Source organism: Rhinolophus sinicus, linkage group LG14, assembly GCF_036562045.2.
Source record: "Rhinolophus sinicus isolate RSC01 linkage group LG14, ASM3656204v1, whole genome shotgun sequence".
NCBI classification, from domain to species: domain Eukaryota; kingdom Metazoa; phylum Chordata; class Mammalia; order Chiroptera; family Rhinolophidae; genus Rhinolophus; species Rhinolophus sinicus.
Window position 1 is genome coordinate 42900860 of NC_133763.1, and position 20666 is coordinate 42921525.

The window sequence follows — 20666 nt, forward strand, 5'->3', positions numbered from 1 at the left end:
TTGAAGGACAAAGAGCTTCTCAGACAAGAAAAAGATCAAGGAGTTCATCACCACCAAATCAGTATTACAAGGAATCTTACAGAGACTTCTTTAAGATGAATGAATGAATGAATAAATAAATAAATAAAATGAATGTAACATAGCAATAACTACATACCTATCAACAATTACTTTCGATGTAAATGGATTAAATGCTCCAATTAAAAGATGGGGGGCTGAATGGATAAGAAAACAACCCTTCACACATGCTGCCTACAAGATACTCACTTCAGATAAAAGGACTGAAAGTAAAGGGATGGAAAAAGATATTTCATAAAAATGGAAACAAACAAAGAAACAAAAAGGTGGGGTTGCAACACTTACACCAGACAAAAAAGACTTTAAAACAAAGACTATAACAAGAGACAAAGAACGACCCAGTAATCCCACTTCTGGGTATTTATGCGAAGAAACCCAACACGCTACTTCGAGTGGACATGCTCATCCATATGTTCATTGCAGCCCGTCATTCACAATGGCCAAGATATGAAGGCAACCTGAGTGTCCTTGCATAGATGAATGGATAAAGAAGAGGTGGTACATATATACAATGGAATATTACTCAGCCATAAAAAGAAAGAAATCTTGCCATTTGTAACAACATGGACCTAGAGGGTATTGTGCTGAGTGTACTAAGTCAAACAGAGAAAGACAAATGTCATATGATTTCACTTATAAGTGGAATAACAAACAAAACTAAAACAACAAAAAAATGTTTGAAACAGAAAAAAAAATTGAAATTAAGTTGGTACTAACATGAACTAAAATGATTTAAGTCAAAATGTTGATTATAATCCCTAGTGTGATCACTGAAAAAAATAACAGGAGAATGACTCAAAAATATATAGGAATTAAACAGGTAGACTAGAAAATGTCTATTTAACACAAAAGAAGTCAATAACAGAGAAATATAGACACAATAAAGATACAGAAATGTAGAACAAAATCATATCATGGTAAATGGTGCAGTAAAAAGCTCCAGGAATCCATCCCACCAGCCAAACAACTACTGAGGTGACAAAAACTGCCAAAATAAACTATTTTGGAATGCTGGAGTCTAATTGAAAACTTGAAGTGACCAGTGGAGTGCTTGATGAAGAAAGATGCTGGTAAATATTGGTAAATTTTTATACTTGGCACAATAGTTATCATCCTTTAGCCACAGTCCTTCAGCAGCTAGCCATGGGGATACTGGTATATATCCTGGTGTGGCTTGTTGGTTTAAGGGGGACAATAAAGACTTTGTCTTCCAAAAATCACAGTTGTATATTTTGATCTGACTGGCAGTTCACTGAAGGAACAGCACAGAGGGTGGTCATTTAAAACTTAGGCAGAAGTGATTTCCAGGTGGCATCTGTCTAAAAAATTTGTTTTCTTCTATTTTCCCTTTGGGTCCAGGCATTTAAGGAAATCTTTGTCAGGTTTCTGGCTGATCATGTAGATAGTGAACAGAGACATTAGTCACCACACATGACAAGGAATACAATCTTTGTAAAAATAGTTTGAAAAAGTCACTCAAGAAACAATAATGTTCATCTTTACCAACCAACATTAGTTCTCTCTGGGCAGGGGAAGAGTCTCATTTCCAGAATTACCACATTACAATATTCAATATTTCCAGTTCTCAACAACAACAAAGTCACAAAGCATTCAAAGAAACTGGAAAGTAGTTTATTCAAAGGAAAAAGAGAAATTGACAGAAACCATCCCTGAGGAAACCTAGACATTGAGCTTGATGACACAAAGACTTTAAATTAACTTTCTTAAATATGCTCGAAGAACTGAAGGAAACAATGGACAAAAAAATAAGGACATGTAAGAGCTAAAATTATAAAATTCTTCACAGTTAGAAATAAGTCCCCATAACAGTGGGTTAGGCAATGGTTCCTTATAAATGACACCAAAAGTATAAGGGACAAAAGAAAAAATAGATAAAATGGGCTGCATAAAATTAAAGATTTTTGTGCATTGAAAGACACCATTAAGAAAATGAATCTTTTCTGACCACAATGGTATGAAACTAGAAATCAACTACAGAAAGAAAACTGGAAAAAACACAAATATGTGGAGACTAAGCAACATGCTACTAAACAACCAATGGATCAAAGAGGAAATCAAACAAGAAATCAAGACTATCTTGAGATAAATGAAAATGAAAACAAAACTTTTCAAACTTTAGGGAATGCAGCAAAAGCAGTTCTAAGAGGAAAGTTCAAAGCTGTACAGGCCTATCTCAAGGAACAAACAAAAAGTCCTAAATAAACAATCTAACTTTACACCTAAAGGAACTAGTATAAATAAATAAATAAACAAACAAACAAAACCCAAAGTAAACAGAAGGAGGGAAATAAAATGAGAGAGAAATAAAATAGAAATTTCAAAAAAACAACAGAAAAGATAAATAATACTAAGAACTGGTTATTTGAAATAATAAACAAAATTGACAAACCTTTAGCCAAACTTATCAAGAAAAAGAGAGCCCAAATAAATAATATCATAAATGAAAGAGAAATTACAACCAACACCACAGAAATACAAAGAATCATTAAAGATTACTATGAACAAGTATATGGCAAAAAAATTGACAATCTAGAAGAAATGGATAAATTTCTAGAAGCATATAAACTTCCAAGACTGAACCAGAAAGAAATAGAAAATCTAAACAGATTGATTATTAGCAATGAAACTGAAGCAGTAATCAAAACACTCCCAACAAATAAAAGTCTAAGACCAGATGACTTCACAGGTGAATTTACCAAACATATAAAGAATTAATACCCATCCTTCTTTAACTATTTCATTTATCAAGGGTAATCGTTTCTTCAGTTTACAATAACATTCCTCATTCCCATAGGAGGCCCCCTCAGAAGCATCTTTAACATCCATAATTCTATCAATAGTCCCTTCAAAGCAATCCAGGCTTTTTCTAACATGCATTTCAAAACTCTTCCAGTCGCTATTCATTAATCAATTCCAAAGCCACTTTTTGTTTGTATATTTGTTATAGCAACACCCCACTTCTTGGTAAATGATTAATTTGTTAGGGCTGTCATAACATAATATCACAGACGGATCAGGCAAATTATCTGTTTTGACCACAATGGGATGACACTAGAAATTAACAACCAAAGGAAAACTGAAAAATTCACAAACTTGTGGAAATTAAACATCATAATCTTAACAAAAATGGGTCAAAGAATAAATCACAAGGAAATTAGAAAACACTTAGAGATGAACAAAAACAAAGAAAACATCAAAACTTATGAGACACAGAAAAAGAACTGTTAAGGGGAAATTTATCAGTATAAATGCTTACATAAGAACCTGTAATAAAGTATATTACAACAAATCAACAACATAACTTTAAAATTTAAAGAACCAGAAAAGAATTAAACCCAAAAATAGCAAATATAAGGAACTAATAAAGATTAGAGCAGAGATTAACAAAAGAGAATAGAAAACCAATAGAGAAAAGCAATGTAACAAAAATTTGGTTCTTTGAAAACATCAACAAAAATGACAAACCTTTAGCTAGATGAACTACGAAAAAAAAGGAAGATTCAAATTACTAAAATCAGAAATGCAAGTGAGGACATCACTACTGATTCTACAGAAATAAAAAGGATTATGAGAGCATTATGAACAATTGTATGGACAAATTGTATGGACAAAAAAACTGCACAACCTGTTGAAATGGACAAATTTTTAGAAACAAAAAACTTACCAAGACTAAATCATGAATAAATAGAAAACCTGAGTAAAATTAAAAATTAGAAGATTGATTATAAGATTAAATCAGTAATCAAAACCCCTCAACAAAGAAAACCCTTGAACCTGGCTTCACTAGTGCATTCTACCAAATATTTAAAGAACTAATACCAATCCTTCTCAGACTTTTCCAAAAATTGGAGAGGATACACCTTCTAACTTATTCTATGAGGCCAGCATTATCTATATACTAAAGAAAGACAAAAACACTGTGAGAAAACTATAGACCAATATCCCTTATGAACATGGATGTAAAAACCTCACAAAATACTAGCAAACAAGAATTTGGCAGCATATTTAAAGAATTAGACACAATGAGCAAGTGGAATTTATTCCTGAATGCAAGGATGGTTCCAACATATAAAAATTGATCAATGTAATACACCACATTAACAAAATGAAAGAGAATAAGCCCATAAGATCATCCCAATTGATGTAGAAAAAAGTTGACAAAATTCAACATTTTTATGACAAAACACTCAACAAACTAGGAACAGAAGGAAACTACCTTAATGTAATAAGAGCCATATGTGAAAAACCTACCACAAACATCATACTGAATGGGGAAAGTCTAATTATATATATAATTTCCATTTGCATAAATTATATCTAAGGCCTCTTCCAGCTCTGTGAATCGATTTCTTCTTAACCAAAGTAGCATCCAATATATTTACATCAAGAAAAAGATTTCCATTCATTAGTGCATTTTAGTGTGTGTGTGTGTGTGTGTGTGTGTGTGTGTGTGTGTGTGATGAGCTGAATTTTATTCCCCAAAAACTTGTTTCAACTTCAGCTGAAGTCCAAACCCCAGTATTTCAGATTGTGGCTGTATTTGGAGATAGGATCTTTAATGAGATAATTAAGGTAAAAATGGGGTACTTATTACCTTTTTCTAAACTTACTTCTTCACAATCTAACTATCCCTGGACCAAACACCTCCCTTTTAAAAAATTTCACCATCCACCACCACCCTCCCTTTTGGCAACCATCAACTAGTTTTCCATATCTATTGGTCTGTTTCTGTGAGGTATTATATATGTGTGTGTGTGTGTGTGTGTGTGTGTGTGTGTGTGTTAGATTCCACATATAAATGAAATCATATGGCATTTATCTCTGTCTGACTTATTTCATTAAGCATAATACCCTCTAGATCCATCCATGTTGTGACAAATGGCAAGATTTCATTTTTTTATGGCTGAGTAAGTTTATTGTATATATATGTAATAGACACACACACACTCAGACAGGATGCCAAAAAATGTATACACACTTTAAGAAAGGAAAACTGTATTAAGATAGTAATATTCAACATATACCAATCACAATAGATGAATACAAGTCACGTCTGACTTCTGCAATTACAAGAGGTGCTCAAAATGGTTACCATCAGTGTCCAGACACTTCTGATTACAGTGAACATTGTTTGGTAGACTTCGGTGGCGAGCGTGTAAACTGTTCCAATGACACAGCAGAGCGGGACTTGTTGCTGTGCGAGGCGTCCCGGATCTCCCCTTGTGCACATCACACACAGCACCATGCATCTCAGACTTATCACGGATGCGAGCAATTGTTAGACGTGTTGGAGGTTCTGTTTCACACTCATGTCCTCATTGTCAATGTACTTCCACAACGCTCTCGAATTTCAAGATGGTCTTGCGCTCCTTGAACGACAACCGTGCTTCCTTTTTCTTTGCCTGTCCTGCTTGTCACATGATGCTAGCATTCATTTGATTAATGCCATCTTTTGAGCGAACATCATACTACACATTGCTACCATAATTCAATCCAACTTCAAAAATACATAGATAGCATCTCTTAAAATGTGTATACATTTTTTGGCACCTTGGTATATTACATATTATTTTACATATTGGATTTTTCTGGCACCCTCTGTTCTGCAAAAAAATTAAAAATAGAGCTGCCATATGTGTATTATATATATTATACACAGTGGGCGCCAGAAAAATGTATATACATTTTAAGAAAGGAAAAAACTGTATTAAAATTATGCTGAGGTAACCACTTTGAGCACCTCTTGTAATTGCAGAAGTCAAAGGTGACTTGTATTCATCTTTTGTTATCAATATATATTTATTACAATTTTAATAGTTTTTTCCTTTCTTAAAATGTGTATACATTTTTTGGCTCTCCCATATATATATATAATGTATGCAGAGGGTGCACATCTTCTTTATGCAGTCATCTATCAACGGACACCTAAGTTGTTCCCATATCTTGGCTATTGTAAATAATGCTGAAATAACCGTGGTGCATATATCTTTTTGAATTAGTATTCTTTGTTTTTGTCTGATAAATACCCAAGAAGTGGAATTGCTGGGTCATATGGCAGCTCTATTTTTAATTTTTTTACAGAACCGCCATACTGTTGTCCATAGTTGTTGCACAAATTTATAATCCCACCAACAGTATACAGGGTTCCCTTTTCTCCACATCCTCACCAACACTTGTCATTTGTTGATTTGTTGATGATAGCCATTTTCACAGGTGTGAGGTGATATCTCATTGTGATTTAAATTTGCATTTCCCTGATGATTACTGACATTGAGCATCTTTTCACATCTATTGGCCATCTGCATGTCCTCTCTGGAGAAATGTCTATTTTGGTCCTCTGCCCATTTTTAATTGGATTGTTTGTCTTTTTGGTGTTAAGCTATATGAGTTCCTTATGTATTTTTGATATTATCCCCTTATTGGATATATTGTTTGCAATATATCTTCTCCCATTTAGTTGGTTGTCTTTTGGTTTTGTTGATGGCTTCTTTCACTGTAAAAAAAGCTTTTTAGTTTGATGTAATTCCATTTATTTTTTTCTTTTGTTTCCCTTGCCTGAGGAGATATATGAAAAACAAAACACATTACTTAGGCTGATATAAAAAAACTTTATGGCCTATATAAACTTCTAAGAGTTTTATGATTCATTTTGTCTTTATTTTTGTATATGGTGTAAAAAAGTGGTCCAATTTCTTTTCTTTTCTTTTTGCATGTATCTGTCTTGTTTTCCCAACACCACTCATTGAAGAGATTGTCTTTACTGAATTATATATCCTTGCCTTCTTTGTCATAGACTAATGAACCATGAAAGTGGGTTTATTTCTGGGCTCCCTATTCTGTTCCATTGATGTATTTTTTTTTTTTTTTTTTTTTTGCCAGTACCATATTGTTTTGGTTATTGTAGCTTTGTAGTATAGTTTGACATCAGGGAGCATAATACTACCCACTTTGTTCTTTCTCAAGGTATCATTAGCTATTCGGGTCTTTTGTGGTTCCATACAAATTTTAGGACTAGTGAGCTGCTTCAGTTCTGAGAAGAATGCCATTGGTATTTAAATAGGAATTGCACTGAATCTGTTGATTGCTTTGGGTAGTAAGAACATTTTAACAATATTAATTCTTTCGTTCATGAGCACATTATATCCTTCCATATATGTGTTATCTTGAATCTCTTTTATCAATGTGTTATAGTTTTCAGAATACATATATTTCACCTCTGTAGATAAATTTATTCGTAGGTATTTTATGCTTTTTGATGCAACTGAAAATGGAATTGTTTTCTTAATTTCTCCCTTTGAGCTATTAGTGTATAGAAACACTATGTTTCTGTACATTGTTTTTGTGTCCTGCAATCTTACTGAATTCATTTATTAACACCAGTAGTTTTTCGGTGGATTTTCTGTATATAGTAACATGTCTTCTGCAAATAGTGAGCATTTTACTTCCTTCTTTCTGATTTGGATGTCTTTCATTTCTTTTCCTAGTCTGATTTCTGTGGCTAGAACTTCAGATAGTATGTAGAATAGAAGTGGTATAAGTGGGCATTCTTGTTTTGTTCCCAATCTTAGAGAAAAAGCTCTGTTTTTCACCATTGGGGTTTGCCATGTATTACTTTTCTGTTGTTATGTTACTTCTATACCCACTTTATTGAGTTTCTATAATATAAGGTGTTAAGTGCTTTTTCTGCATCTATTGAGATGATGAATTTTATCCTTTGATTTGTTGATGTGGTGTATCATGTTGATTAATTTGTGAATACTGAACCATCCTTGCATCCTGCAATAAATCCCATTGCACCAAGGTGTATGATCCTTTCAATGAATTGTTGAATTTAGTTTGCTTCTACGTTCATCAGGGATATTGGCCCACAATTTTCTTTTTTTGCAATGTCTTTGTCTTGTTTTAGTTATCAGAGTAATGATGGCATTATAGAATGAATTTGGAAGGGTTGCTTCCTGTTTGATTTTTTGGAATAATTTGAGAAAGATAGGTGTTAATTCTTTAATGATTTGGTAGAATTTGTGAAACCATCTGTTCCAGAACTTTTGTTTGTTGGGAATTTTTTTATTACTGATTGAATTTTGTTACTGTTCATGTCTGTTTAAATTTTGTTTCTCTCTGATTAAGTCTTGAAAGATCGTTTCTAGGAATTATCTATTTCTTCTAGGTTGTCCAAATTGTTGCCATATAATTGTTTTAGTATTCTTTTATGATCCTTTGTATTTCTGTGGTGTTGTTTGTAACTTCTCTTTAACTTTTTATTTTACTTAGGCCCTTTTTTTTTTTATGAGTCTGACTAAAAATTTATCAATTTTATTTTTCATTTCAAAGAACCAGCTCTTAGTTTCTTTGATGTTTTCTATTGTTTTTAGTCTCTATTTCATTGATTTCTGCTCTGATCTTTATTATTCCCCTCTTCTACTAAATTTGGGCTTTGTTTGTTCTTTTTGTAGTAGTCCCTTTAGATGTAAAACAGAGATTTTTCTTGTTTCTTGAGGTAGGCCTATATCACTATCAACTTCCCTCTGAAAACTGCTTTTGCTGCAGATTTTGAAACATTGTGTTCAATTATTTTGAGGTACTTTTTATTTCCTCTTTAATTTCTTCATTGACCCATTTATTGTTTAGTAGTATGTTATTTAGCCTACACGTGTTTGCGTTATTTCCATTTTTCTTATTGTAGTTGATGTCTAGCTTCATATTATTGGGTCAGAAATGATGTTTGACATGATTTCATTCTTCTTAAATTCATTGAGACTTGTTTTGTAGCCTAACTTGTGCTCTGTCTTGTAGACTGTTACATGTGCACTTGAAAAGAATGTATATTCTGGCATTTTTGGATGGAATGTTATATATATGCATAGTGCCAAAAAATGTATACACATTTTAAGAAAGGAAAAAACTATTAAAATTGTCATACTCAATATATACTGATAATAAAAGATGAACACAAATCCGTTTGACTTCTGCAATTACAAGAGGTGCTCAAAGTATCCAGACACTTCTGATTACGGCCAACTATTGCTTGAGCAACATTGACCAAAGTGTCCACTTGTCTACATTTTTTGGCACCCCCAGTATGTGCGTGTTGTGTGCGTATATGAATATGAAACAGTGTATTTTAAGTTGATAATCACACAAGTTCGAATGCATTCTAAAAGGACTGCATATTTGCCTCCCCCGTTTTGTTTTTGATGTCACATTTTACATTTTTTGTGTATATTTCCTAAAAATTGTTGATACATAATTTTACTACTTTTGTCTTTTAACCTTCATACTAGCTTTATACGTGGTTGATCCTTTACCTTTACATTTGCCATTAACAGTGACATTTTTTCCTTTTTATTTTCTTATTTCTAGTTTTTGCCTTTTCTTTTCTTCTTCTACAAGTCCTTTTAACATTTGTTGTAATGCCAGTTTAGTGGTGATGAACTCTTTTAGTTTTGGCTTGTCTGGGAAACTCTTTATCTCTACTTTAATTCCAAATGATATCCTTGCCAGGTAATCTTGGTTGTAGGTTTATCTCTTCATCACTTAGAATATATTTTACCACTCCCTTCTGGCTTGCCAGTTTCTGCTGAAAAATTAGCTTAAAGTCTTATGGGTGTTCCCTTTTAGTTAACTAGTTTTTTGTTTTTTTCCTTGCTGCTTTTAAGATTCTCTGTCTTTAATTTTTGACATTTTAATTATGATGTGTCTTGATAGGGGTCTCTTTGGGTTCATCTATTTTGGGACTCTGTGTTTCCTGGACTTGGATGTTCGTTTCCTTCACCAGGTTAGGGACATTTTCAGTCATTATTTCTTTGAATAGGTTTTCTGTCTTCTATTGCTGGGACCCCTATAATGCGAATGTTAATAGGCTTGATGTTGTCCCAGAGGCCCCCAGTACTCACCTCATTTCTCAAAACTCCTTTTTCTTTTTGCTGTTCTGATTATTTCCACTACCTTGTCTTCCATATCGCTGATCCATTCTTCTGCATCATCTAATACACTATTGAATCCTTCTATTGTATTATTCACTTCAGTTGTTCCGTTTTTCAGTTCTGTTTGGTACTTTATGTCTTCTATCTCTGTTTAAGTTCTGTGTTCATCCATACTTTTCCTGAGTTTGGTGACCATTCTTATGAGCATTATTTTGAACCCTTTATCTGGTTGATTGCTTATCTCTGTTTTGTTTCTTTTTCTGGTGTTTGTCTTATTCTTTCTTTTGAAACATATTCCTGTCTCCTCATTTTCCCTAAGTTTGTGTATTTCTTCCTATGTATTAGATAGATCAGCTACATTTCATGATATGAGAAGAGTAGCTTTATGTGGAAGATGTCCTGGGGTCCAGTCCTACAATCCCCCATGGTCACCAGAGCCAGGTGTTCCAGGGATGTCTCCTGTGTGCCCTCCTGTTGTAGTTGTGCCACAACTGTTGTGGGCAGAACTGTCCCTTGGCCCAGCTGTCTCTGAGTCCTGCCTGCAACTACCATTGGCATACTGATGTGCAGGCTTGCCCCCAGCATGGCTGGTATAAGGTCCAGCTGTGACTGCTGTGTGCACGATGAGATGGCCTAGCCTGGCCTGACTGGGCGGCAAGGCTTAGCTGTAAATGGTGTGGACGCTTTACTGTCCAGTACGTCTCTAGTGTAGGTGGCTATGAGGCATAGACTCTACTCTGGTAGGCATGTTGGTAGGTGGGGGCTGGCCCCGAAGTGCCACACCCCTTTAGAGTAGCTCCAGGATTGTCTCGGGCCTCCTGCGAGGTGATGGGGGGCAGGGTGCTGTCCTAGAGTGGCTTTGATGTGCACTGGCCAAGACAAGGTTGGGCTGCGCAGGTCCTCAGAGGAGCACTGGGGGAGGGGGGTGCAAACTGCTTGCAGGTTAATGGAGAGTACCAGAACCGGTGTTTGCCAGTGTAGGACAAGTGATATGGGAGAGAAAAACAAAGCAAAACAATAGAAAATAGTATCCACCAGTGCCTCCATCCACGGAGAAAGTTCCAAGAGATCCCTGCCCCTCTGGCACATGCTGTCAAATCATTCAGTATATGTGCTTTGCATATGACCCAGATGCTTTTCAAACTGCTGCCTCTATGCTGGGACTGAGAGTGAGGTTTCCCAAGACACTCTGCTCCCCTGGAGGCAAGCCTCTCTGGTCCTCAAAACCAGAAGATATAGGGGCCAAAGCTGGTGCTGTCCTCTAGGCTGGAAAAACCAACGTAAGTTTCAAAGACTTCACTTCTCAAGGGGTCCTGCACAGCTGTGATATCCCTTGCACCTGTGGAATGCCACACTAAGTGTGTGAGGCCTGACTAGACTTTGTGGCTGCCCCCGACTTGTCTCAATGTGGCTTTTTCTTTACATCCTCAGTTGTAGAGACTCTTTCCTACTAGTCTTCAGTTTGCTCTCAGAGATAGTTGCTTTACATGTAATTGTGTTGGTGTGCTTCTGGGAGGTGAGACCAGGATCTAACTACTCTGCCATCTTGACCAGAAGTTCAAGTATAGATCTTAATTGTTCAGTATGATCAGGTGACAATAGTATATACCTGTCACACACATCCATTTCAAGATGGAGAATGTTTGCAGTAAAATCTCTGTATTCGTTTGCTAGGGCTACCATATAACAAGTGCCACAGACTAGGTGGCTTAAATTTCTATTTTCACAACCTCAGACACTAGAAGTCTGATATCAAGGTGTTTACAGGGTTGGTTTCTTCTGAGGCCTTTCTCTTTGGCTTGTAGATGGTCGTCTTCCCTTGTGCCTTCAGATGGTCTTCCCGTATATATGTCTGTGTCCTGATTTCCTCTTCTTATGAGGACACCAGTCATATTGGTTAGGGTGAAACCTAATGACTATTTTAACTACCTACCTATTTAAAGACACTATCTTCAGGTAGAGTCTCATTCTGAGGTACTGGGAATTAGGACTTCAACATGAGTTTGGGGGTGGAGGAGACAACTCAGCCCACAAAAATCCCTCATGCCCCTTTACTGTCAGTCTTTCCCATAAAGCAAACACTTTCTGACTTCTTTCACCATAGTTTTGCCTGTTCTTGTGCTTCAAATAAAGAACCATATATTATGTATTTGCATCTGTGTGTGGCTTTTCCTGCTCAATACAATGCTGCTGTGATCCATCCAGGTTGTTGTACATATCTTATTTCTTTTTACTGCCAAGCAGTAACCTGTTACATAAATATACAGTGGTACCTCGGTTTTCTAACATAATCCATTCAGGAAGACTGTTCGAGTTCTGAAACATTTGAAAACCGAGGCACGATTTCCCCATAAAAAGTAATGCAAAATGGATTAATCCATTCCAGACCTTTAAAATCAACCCCTAAAACTGCAAATTTAGCATGAATTTTACTATCTAATGATACCATAGATCCGTAAAATTTACGGCATTCGTAAACCAAAACGTTCCACAGAGACGTTCAAAAATTGAGGTACCACTGTACCTCAACTTGTTTATCCATTCTCTTAATGATGGTCATTAGAGTTGTTGCCACACTTAGACTATTATGAATACAACTGCTGAGAAGATTCTTGTTACAGATTTTTTGTGATCATGTTTTATTTCTCTTGGGTAAATTCCTATGAATGGATTTTGCAGGATCACTGATATGTTGAACTTTAGAAGAAACTACCAAATCATTCTCCAAATTGGTTTACCAGCAACACAACAAGTCCAGTTTCTCATATACTTATCTCTATTTGGTGTTGTCAGTCTTTTTTATTATAGACATACTAGTGGGTATGCAGTGGTATCTCATTGTGGCATTTACATTATAATGATGTGCGTCCTTTCATGTGTAATTTGTCCAGTCAGATATATATTCTTTTGTGAAGTATCTGTTCAAGTCCTTTGAACATTTAAAAAACTGGATGGTTTTTATTTTTGATTTGTTGTTCTTTATATATTCTGCATGAGTTCTTTGTAAAATACACATATTGCAAATTCGTTCACCTAGTTTGTGATTTGCCCATTCATATTCTTAAGTGTCTATTTTGATTTAAAAAAATCTTAACTTTTGAAAAAGTCCTCTGCATTCTTTTATGTTCCTGAGAAAATTTTGCCTTCCTCAATGTCACAAAGATATACTCCTAGGTTTTCATCTAGAAGTTTTATGGTTTGGGCTCTTTCCTGCAGGTCTATGACGCACCTTGAAATGTCTCCACAGGACGGAGGCAGAGATTGAGATTCAGGTCTCCATTCGGATGTTCTGATGTAAAAGCACCAGCTGAAGATTTTCCTTTTCTCATTGCATCTTCTTGACTCTGATTATGTATGGGTGTCTATTTTAGGACTCTATTAATTAACATTCCATTGGTGCTTTTGTCCATCTTCATGTCAATAATACACTGTCTTGTTTATTGTAACGTTATGATGTATCTTGAAATCAGTGTTTGTGTTCTCCAATGTTAAGATTCCTTTGGCTACGTTAGGTGCTGTGAATTCTACAATTAACTTATCAATTTCTTCAAACTATCCAGCTAGGAATTTTGTTAGGGATTACACTAAATCCACAGAGTGTCAAATAGAGAGATTGGGCATCTTAATATATCGAGTTTTCCAATACATGAATGAGACGTATCTTTCCATTTAGTTACGTGCTGCTGAACGAGGATACATTCTGAGAAATGCGTCATTAGGCAATTTAATCATCGTGCAAACATCATAGAGTGCACCTACACAAACCTATATGCTATAGCCTACTACACACGTAGGCTATATGGTATAGCCTACTAAACACCTAGGCTATATGGTATAGCCTACTAAACACTTAGGCTGTATGGTATAGCCTATTGCTCTGTAGGGAGGAATAGTCTTCTGGGTTCTTGGCTGAGGCATCCCTATAATAAAAGACAGACAAGAAGGAGGAAAACAAACAAGTTTAATACAATGTATGCCTTCTGCATACATAGGAGAGACCCAAAACAATTGAGTCACTTGCCAAAATTGCTGAAGCTACCACCCTAATTATCCATAGCTGAAGACAAAAGGAAGTGCTGGAGTTAGGAGTCAGTTATGTAAACAAAGGTATGGTTGTTATGCAGATTTAAATGAATATTTTTGCATTTTTAACAGTTTCTAGAGATAAGGTCAATCCCCTCTTCTGGGTATGGCAAGAGAGACACCTTATAAATGGAAATTTTCCTTAAAAATGTAAATGTCTTTTACAAAGGGTAGCTTCTTGTTTTTCAAAGCTTCTCTCACGTCTGCCGTTTCTTAAAATTAAGCAGCCTAAAATAATCCTTATGTCAAATAGACATATTTTGATGTGACAATTCTGTTCCCCCACAGCTCCTAAGCTACAAACCATACATGTTACTGTACTGAATACTGTAGGCAATTACAACATAATGGTATTTGTGTAACGCATTGTTCTACAACATTACAATGGCTACATCACTAGGTGACAGAAAACTTTCAGCTTCATTATAATCCTATGGGACCATTGTATATGCAGTTCATTGTTGATCAAAACATCGTTAAGCAGCACAATTGTATTTATTTTATATTTTAAACAGCAACTTTTGTAGCTTTCAGTGTAAAGGTCTTATCCATGTCATTAGATTTGTTCCTAGGTATATGACTGCTTTATGCTACGGTAGATAGTATATTTCAATTTCTGTGTTCATTAATACAGAATTGCAGTTTATCACTATTATTGAACTTCTATCCTCCTATGATCTTTCTAAATTCACTTAGTCCAAAATTAGTTTTTAAAATTTCATAGGATTTTTGTAAATATACTACCCCTTTATTTTTCATTTTTGTTGTTGTTGCATTATACTGACTAGGACTTCTACTGCAATGTTGAATAGAAGGCAAGGATATTTTTGCCTTCTTTCTAATCCTAAGGGGAAGGAATTTAATATTAAACCATTCGTATATTAGCTGTTAGATTTGTATAAATGCCCGTTGTCAAGTGGTGGAATTCTGCTTCTGGTTCGCTGGGAGTTTTTATTGTACGTAAGTGTCCAATTGTGTCAGCTTTTTATGTTTCTGATTTTTCTTCCTTATGCTCCAATGGTGAATTGTATTGCGGGGATAAACTCCACTTGGTCATGCTGTAGCATTTTTAGTTTTTTATTGCTAAGCGCTATCTCCTACTATTTTGTTAAGTATTTTTGCATCTGTATTCATGAGGGATATGAATCTCTTCCTCTTCTCATTTGTCAAGTTTTGTTACTGGGGTCATGCTGGTCTCATAAAACAAGTTGAAACGTTCTCTATTTCTTCAAAGAGTTTATGTAGAACTTAAGTATTATTTCTAAATTAAATAGTTGATAGATTTCACTTGTGAAGTAATTAGGGCTTGACGTTTTCTTTTTGGAAAGATCTGTGATTACAAATTCAATACTTTAATAAATATGGAGCTATTTTTAGATTTTTTCCCCCTTCTTATATCACTTTTTAGAAGTTATATTTCAAAAGGCATTTGTTCATTTCATTTGAATTGTTGAATTTATTGGCATAAAGTTGTCCATAACATGCTCTTATCTTTAACATCAACAGGCCATGTAGCGATATCCCTTTTTCATTCCTGGTAGTAGTAATTTGTTTTCTCTTTTCTACTTCATCAGTTTTTGTTGTTGTTGTTGTTAGGCTGTCATAACAAATTACCATAAACTGGGTGGCTTCAAAGAACAGGAAGTTATTCTCGCATTTCTAGAGGATAGAAATCCAAAATCAAGTCTCCCTTTATAGGGTGTGGGAGAGAATCCATCCTTGCCTCTTCCAAGTTTCTGGTTGCAGACACTCTTTGGCCTGAGGCTGCATTACTCCAACCTCTGCCTCTATCTTTACTTGGCCATCTCCGTTTCTGTCTCTATGTGGCCTTCTTAGAAGGGCACAAGTCATTGGACTTAGGGCTCATCCTAATCTAGTATAATCTCATCATAACTAATTACATCTGCAAATATCCTATTTCCAAATAAGGTTATATTCTGAAGTTCTGGATGGACATGACTTTTGAGGGGAATACTATTCAACCCCATATGTTAGTCTTGCTAGGTATTTATCAATTTCAATCATTTCCAAAAACTCTCTTTTGGTTTTGCCAAATTTCTGTGTTAAATTTCCATCAATTCTGGAAAAGTTCTCAGTCGGTATCTCTTCAAACATTTCTTCTGTACCATTCTCTTTATCCCCTCCTTCTGAAACTCAACTACAGGATGTAAGGCCATTTGATTTTGCTTTCAAATCTCATATACTCTGTTCTTTTTATTTTCATTCCCTTTTTCTCAATTTTGTTTTTATACTTTCAAATGCCATCTTCTAGTTTATTGATCCTTTCTTGTATATGTAGTCATATCACATTCAATCCTAGAATGTTTGTGTTTTTCAAAGTTTACATGTCTCAGCTGAAAGTTCCCATCTCCTCATGCCTATTTTATCACCCTTTCACTAGCTCCTTCGGCATTTTTATCATAGGTATGTATTATAATTTGATAATTGCAACATTTGGGAAATCTCTGAGTTTGCTTCTATTGATTGTTTCTATCTGGATCAAATTTTTCTGCTCCTTTGACTGTCTTATACTTTCTTATTGTGTCCTGGATATTTTGTATAAAAGAGCAGGTATGAAAATAAATAAGTTACTTGCAGAAATGGGCGTAATTGTTTCTTTGTCAGACTCCTAGAGTGGGAAGCTGGGTTTATCCGATATGTAGATGAGGTGGAGATGAACTTGTTGCTTATTTAGTTTGATTCACTTCACCAGTTGCTTCAAATATTTTAAGTGAACAACATTTTCTTTCAGCAGGTATTGGAATCTGAGCATTGGTGCAATTTTAGTGAAATCTTTGTGCTTTTCAGCTGAGCTGCCAGCTTCCCAAATATAGGGGATTTCTCCTGAACATTCCAATTGCACAGTTTAGAATTTCTGAGGCATTCTTTGTATTCTACTCAAGCTTTCTAAGTAGGTGAATTCTCAGGTGAACTCTTTCTTTCAAATTACCATGCCTTTTGGAGGATAGAGTTACTCACACTGTTAAGACTCATATGCCTGAGAGAGATTATGTCTTTGTTTTAGGTCTGTTTTATATTTTAATCATTCCCCACCCCCCAATATTTCACATACTTTTTATTATACAATATTTTTAAAAATCACATTATCATCAGAAAAGACTACGTGTTGAGAAGGTGCCAAGAATGTGGTGGCATATACACATTTTCCAAAAGTCTAACTTTCATTTCAAAACTTGAGGGTTATCAGTGGTAACAAATACTTTCAATTTTCCTTGACATGACAGGCTCACTTTGTTCATTCTCAATAAAATGTCTGCCATATACCAAAATCTGCATAAGCATAGTTTGTTATTCTTCTGTTGTTGTTGCTGCTGTTGTTTTTAAAGAAAACTATGGAGGGGGTACAAACTTATGCAGAGGTTGTTAAAAAAGGGATTTTTTTTTTCTTCTATATTTTAATCTTCTTAATGAATGAGTACATCTCTTTCTAAAACCAGCATCCTAGCTAGTTAAAAAGAGGTAAGATGTACATCATAGATTTACAAGGACACTAATAAGCCAATATTTACTGAATTTAACTTTCAGTGAGTCTGTACAGGACACCGCAGAAGAGATAATAAAAGTTATCTTTCTCTTTAATAAACCCATTGAGCATTTACAAATTATGACACTATCCTAGAAATATAAAATATACTCTTAGTAACTGGGATGGACAAAAACACAGCACCTAAATTATATTAGATCTTGTTTAATTTTCAAAAATCTGGTTAAAAGTGCACTAGTGGAGGCTCCTTCTACCATGAGATTCTGCCATGTCTTAAAATCTTGTTTTTATGCAATCAATATCCAATATGTAAGGAGGAAAAATTAAGAAAGAGCATTCCTGTTTTTCAAAACCTTAATATGAAAATAAACACATGCATTACATTTGTATTTTACTGGCTAAAATTCAATCTCATGTGTACACTTCATTGAAAGACAGGCTGGGAAATACAGTCTTGCTGTGTTCCCAGGACACAAAGGAAATAAATTTTCACTAACAGGTCACAGTATCTGCTAATTTTATCAGGTTAAAACCTTTTCTTAAAGCTAAACATTCAACACAAAAATGTTAATTGAATTAAAGAGAAATGCCATTATATGTTCATCCAATCTGACAGTGAAGACAAAGCATATTTTGAGGGTAGGGTTGTCTGCTATTACTTCACCCATAAGGTGAGGGTTTAACACACATTCAAAATTTCTATTTATAATTCTTTTGTGAACTTACTAATCTTTTCAGCCTATGTTATTTCTAAGGGTAAAAGTTAAATAATGGAATTAAAATACTGTTTTTGTCTTAAAATAATTTCTTTAATGTGTTAGTGCACATCTCTAAGCCTAATATTCTAGTATGGATATAAAAGTCCATCTTCTTCTGTCATCTCCTCCCCCGCCCCCCGACGCAATTTGTAATTTTATGAACTTTGATTTTCAATTTTCCCCTCACCATACTATGGTCCTTCATACCTTGTATTACAATTTCCTTGATAATAGAGCAATCAGGACTGGATGCTGTTTCCCAGGAGTAGTTGCACCATGATTTTCAGAGGCATAATCAGGCCTGGATGCTGTTTCCCAGGAGTGGTTGCACCATGATTTTCAGAGGCATAATAAAAAATTTCTTATAGTTTGTACAAGAGTACATTTGTTGTAGTGATGCCAGGTTTCCATAAATCAATGTTTATTGAAATGTCTTCCATGTTCACTGCTGCTTGATATAGGTAAACAGTATTTCATTCCATTTTCTGTCTTCTTAGTCCAGAAGTCTGCAGAAATTAAAGTCCTATTCTAGCAACGGAGTCACAATCCACCTCTCTGGTTCCACCATATAACCATTTGCCCTTAAACTGTGCCCCCTTTATACTTGTTCTCACAATGTTTTATTCCGGCTATTGAACCATTTCTTCAAAAAGGATAAACCTTGTTAATCTTCTTCAAGGATTCTTTTGCAAACCAGTTTGTCACTGGGCACCATCTGGATGAGCATTTTCTTCTTTTGAATTTCATCTGGGATCTGTAAACCACTCTTTAGCTGCACAGGTCGGGATCCAAGTAGAAGCTATCCAATCACTTGTAGGATCAGAGATAGAGAGAAAATTGTTTTGGTGGATGTATGTCTCACAGTTATTTTGTATCTAGGTTTTTTGGATTGTTGATTTTTGTCCTTTAGAATTTGGGTTCTATAAAGAATATCCCATGAAAAAGGCTCAAAATTTTCCTGTTCAAGACAACTTTTACAAATAAATACAATTTGTTATAAAGAAAAATCTAAAAAGCTCTTGACTGCAGGTTGGAGTGACTTTTATATTAATTGTATGTGCTGTTATTCACAAACTTCTCAGCCTTGTGTATGCACATTAACCTTTGTTTTATGTAAAAAACAATTGGAGTATATTTAACTATAGCTACTTTCCTCATTTGTGATTAAAATCTCATACCAGAGACCAAGCTTCATGAAATTATTGCAAGCATGTGATAGACCCATTAGCATAATATCTGACCTGATGGCAGGAATCAAATTAATACCTACAGAATCTCTTGTGCGAAGCGTAAGCAATGACAGTGCTCATGAGTCCAGGTCTGCTTCCCTTGAAAGGTGGATTCCAGAAGAAAAAATTTTTATAAAGACTATAAGTAATGTATTAAGATGGTAAAACTATTACTTCAAAACCCAATTCTAAAGAAGCTGCTGAGCAATGATGATCATTTGATGTCCTGAAAAATGTCTCTGATAAAGGTGCTCCAAGGAAAACATGCTTTATAATGATTTCTAAAATGAAAAAGGTTGGGTTTTGCAGACTGCTTAGTGCACTTCTGGTGTTTCTCTTAAATAAAGCAGAAAAAATCTACAGTGTTGTAGTCCTTTGGTTTTATTTTCTGGGATAAAAAGAAGTATAGGCATAAATGTTTCTATATGGTCTTCTTGAACAGACCCTTTAAAATAACATATCAAATGGCTTAATTCATGTCTCTTGATTATCAGTTTCCATCAATGTCACTGTCAGCCTCGATTAACTGGTAGAAAATTTCAGGGCAGAATAAGTAACTTTTATGAATATTTTCCCAATCCCTGAGAATCATAATCATCACAGAAATATTTTATCCTTTCATCAAAAATCTCTGGAAAGTAGCCGTGTCCGTTCATTGTTAACAGGGCAAGGAGCAGTGTCATAGAGGGTTAATCCATGTAAATTGGCTTCCACCCGTAAAGAAATTTTCTGGAACAGAAAAGAAAATTATGTATAGAAAGAAGTTTGCTTCTTAAAGACAAATCACATCTTCAATTCTTCAATAAGTTCTGAGGAATATCGTTTTGGATTAGGAATGTAACTCAATTCTAACGAGTAACAAGGGTGAAACAGCTGCTGTACGGCCAAAGGTATCATCTGTAATACCAATAGAGCTAGAAAAGCCAAGCTTCCGTACTCAGAAGTTCCTTGTTTTTCTTTTGTTTCTATGAAGAATCAGTAAAACTAAATGTTGAGGCTGGCCTACGGACAGGTAGGCAGAGTTGATGAAAATTCTGTGAAAGAATTTCTGCATATTTGATTGTTTTAC

At 35.0% G+C, this 20666-nt stretch overlaps 1 protein-coding gene across 6 annotated transcripts in view; it reads right to left on the minus strand.

Annotated features, from left to right (window-relative positions):
• Nucleotides 1–6788: 6788 nt before the first annotated feature.
• DRAM2 (DNA damage regulated autophagy modulator 2) overlaps nt 6789–20666 on the minus strand; it is a 31410-nt gene continuing 17532 nt past the window's right edge. For all 6 annotated transcript variants that reach the window (XM_019730450.2, XM_019730449.2, XM_074319313.1 and 3 more), the window contains one exon: nt 6789–20326. In XM_019730450.2, coding sequence (XP_019586009.2) covers nt 20219–20326 — 108 coding nt within the window. In that variant the 3' untranslated portion in view covers nt 6789–20218. The remainder of the gene's footprint in view (nt 20327–20666) is intronic.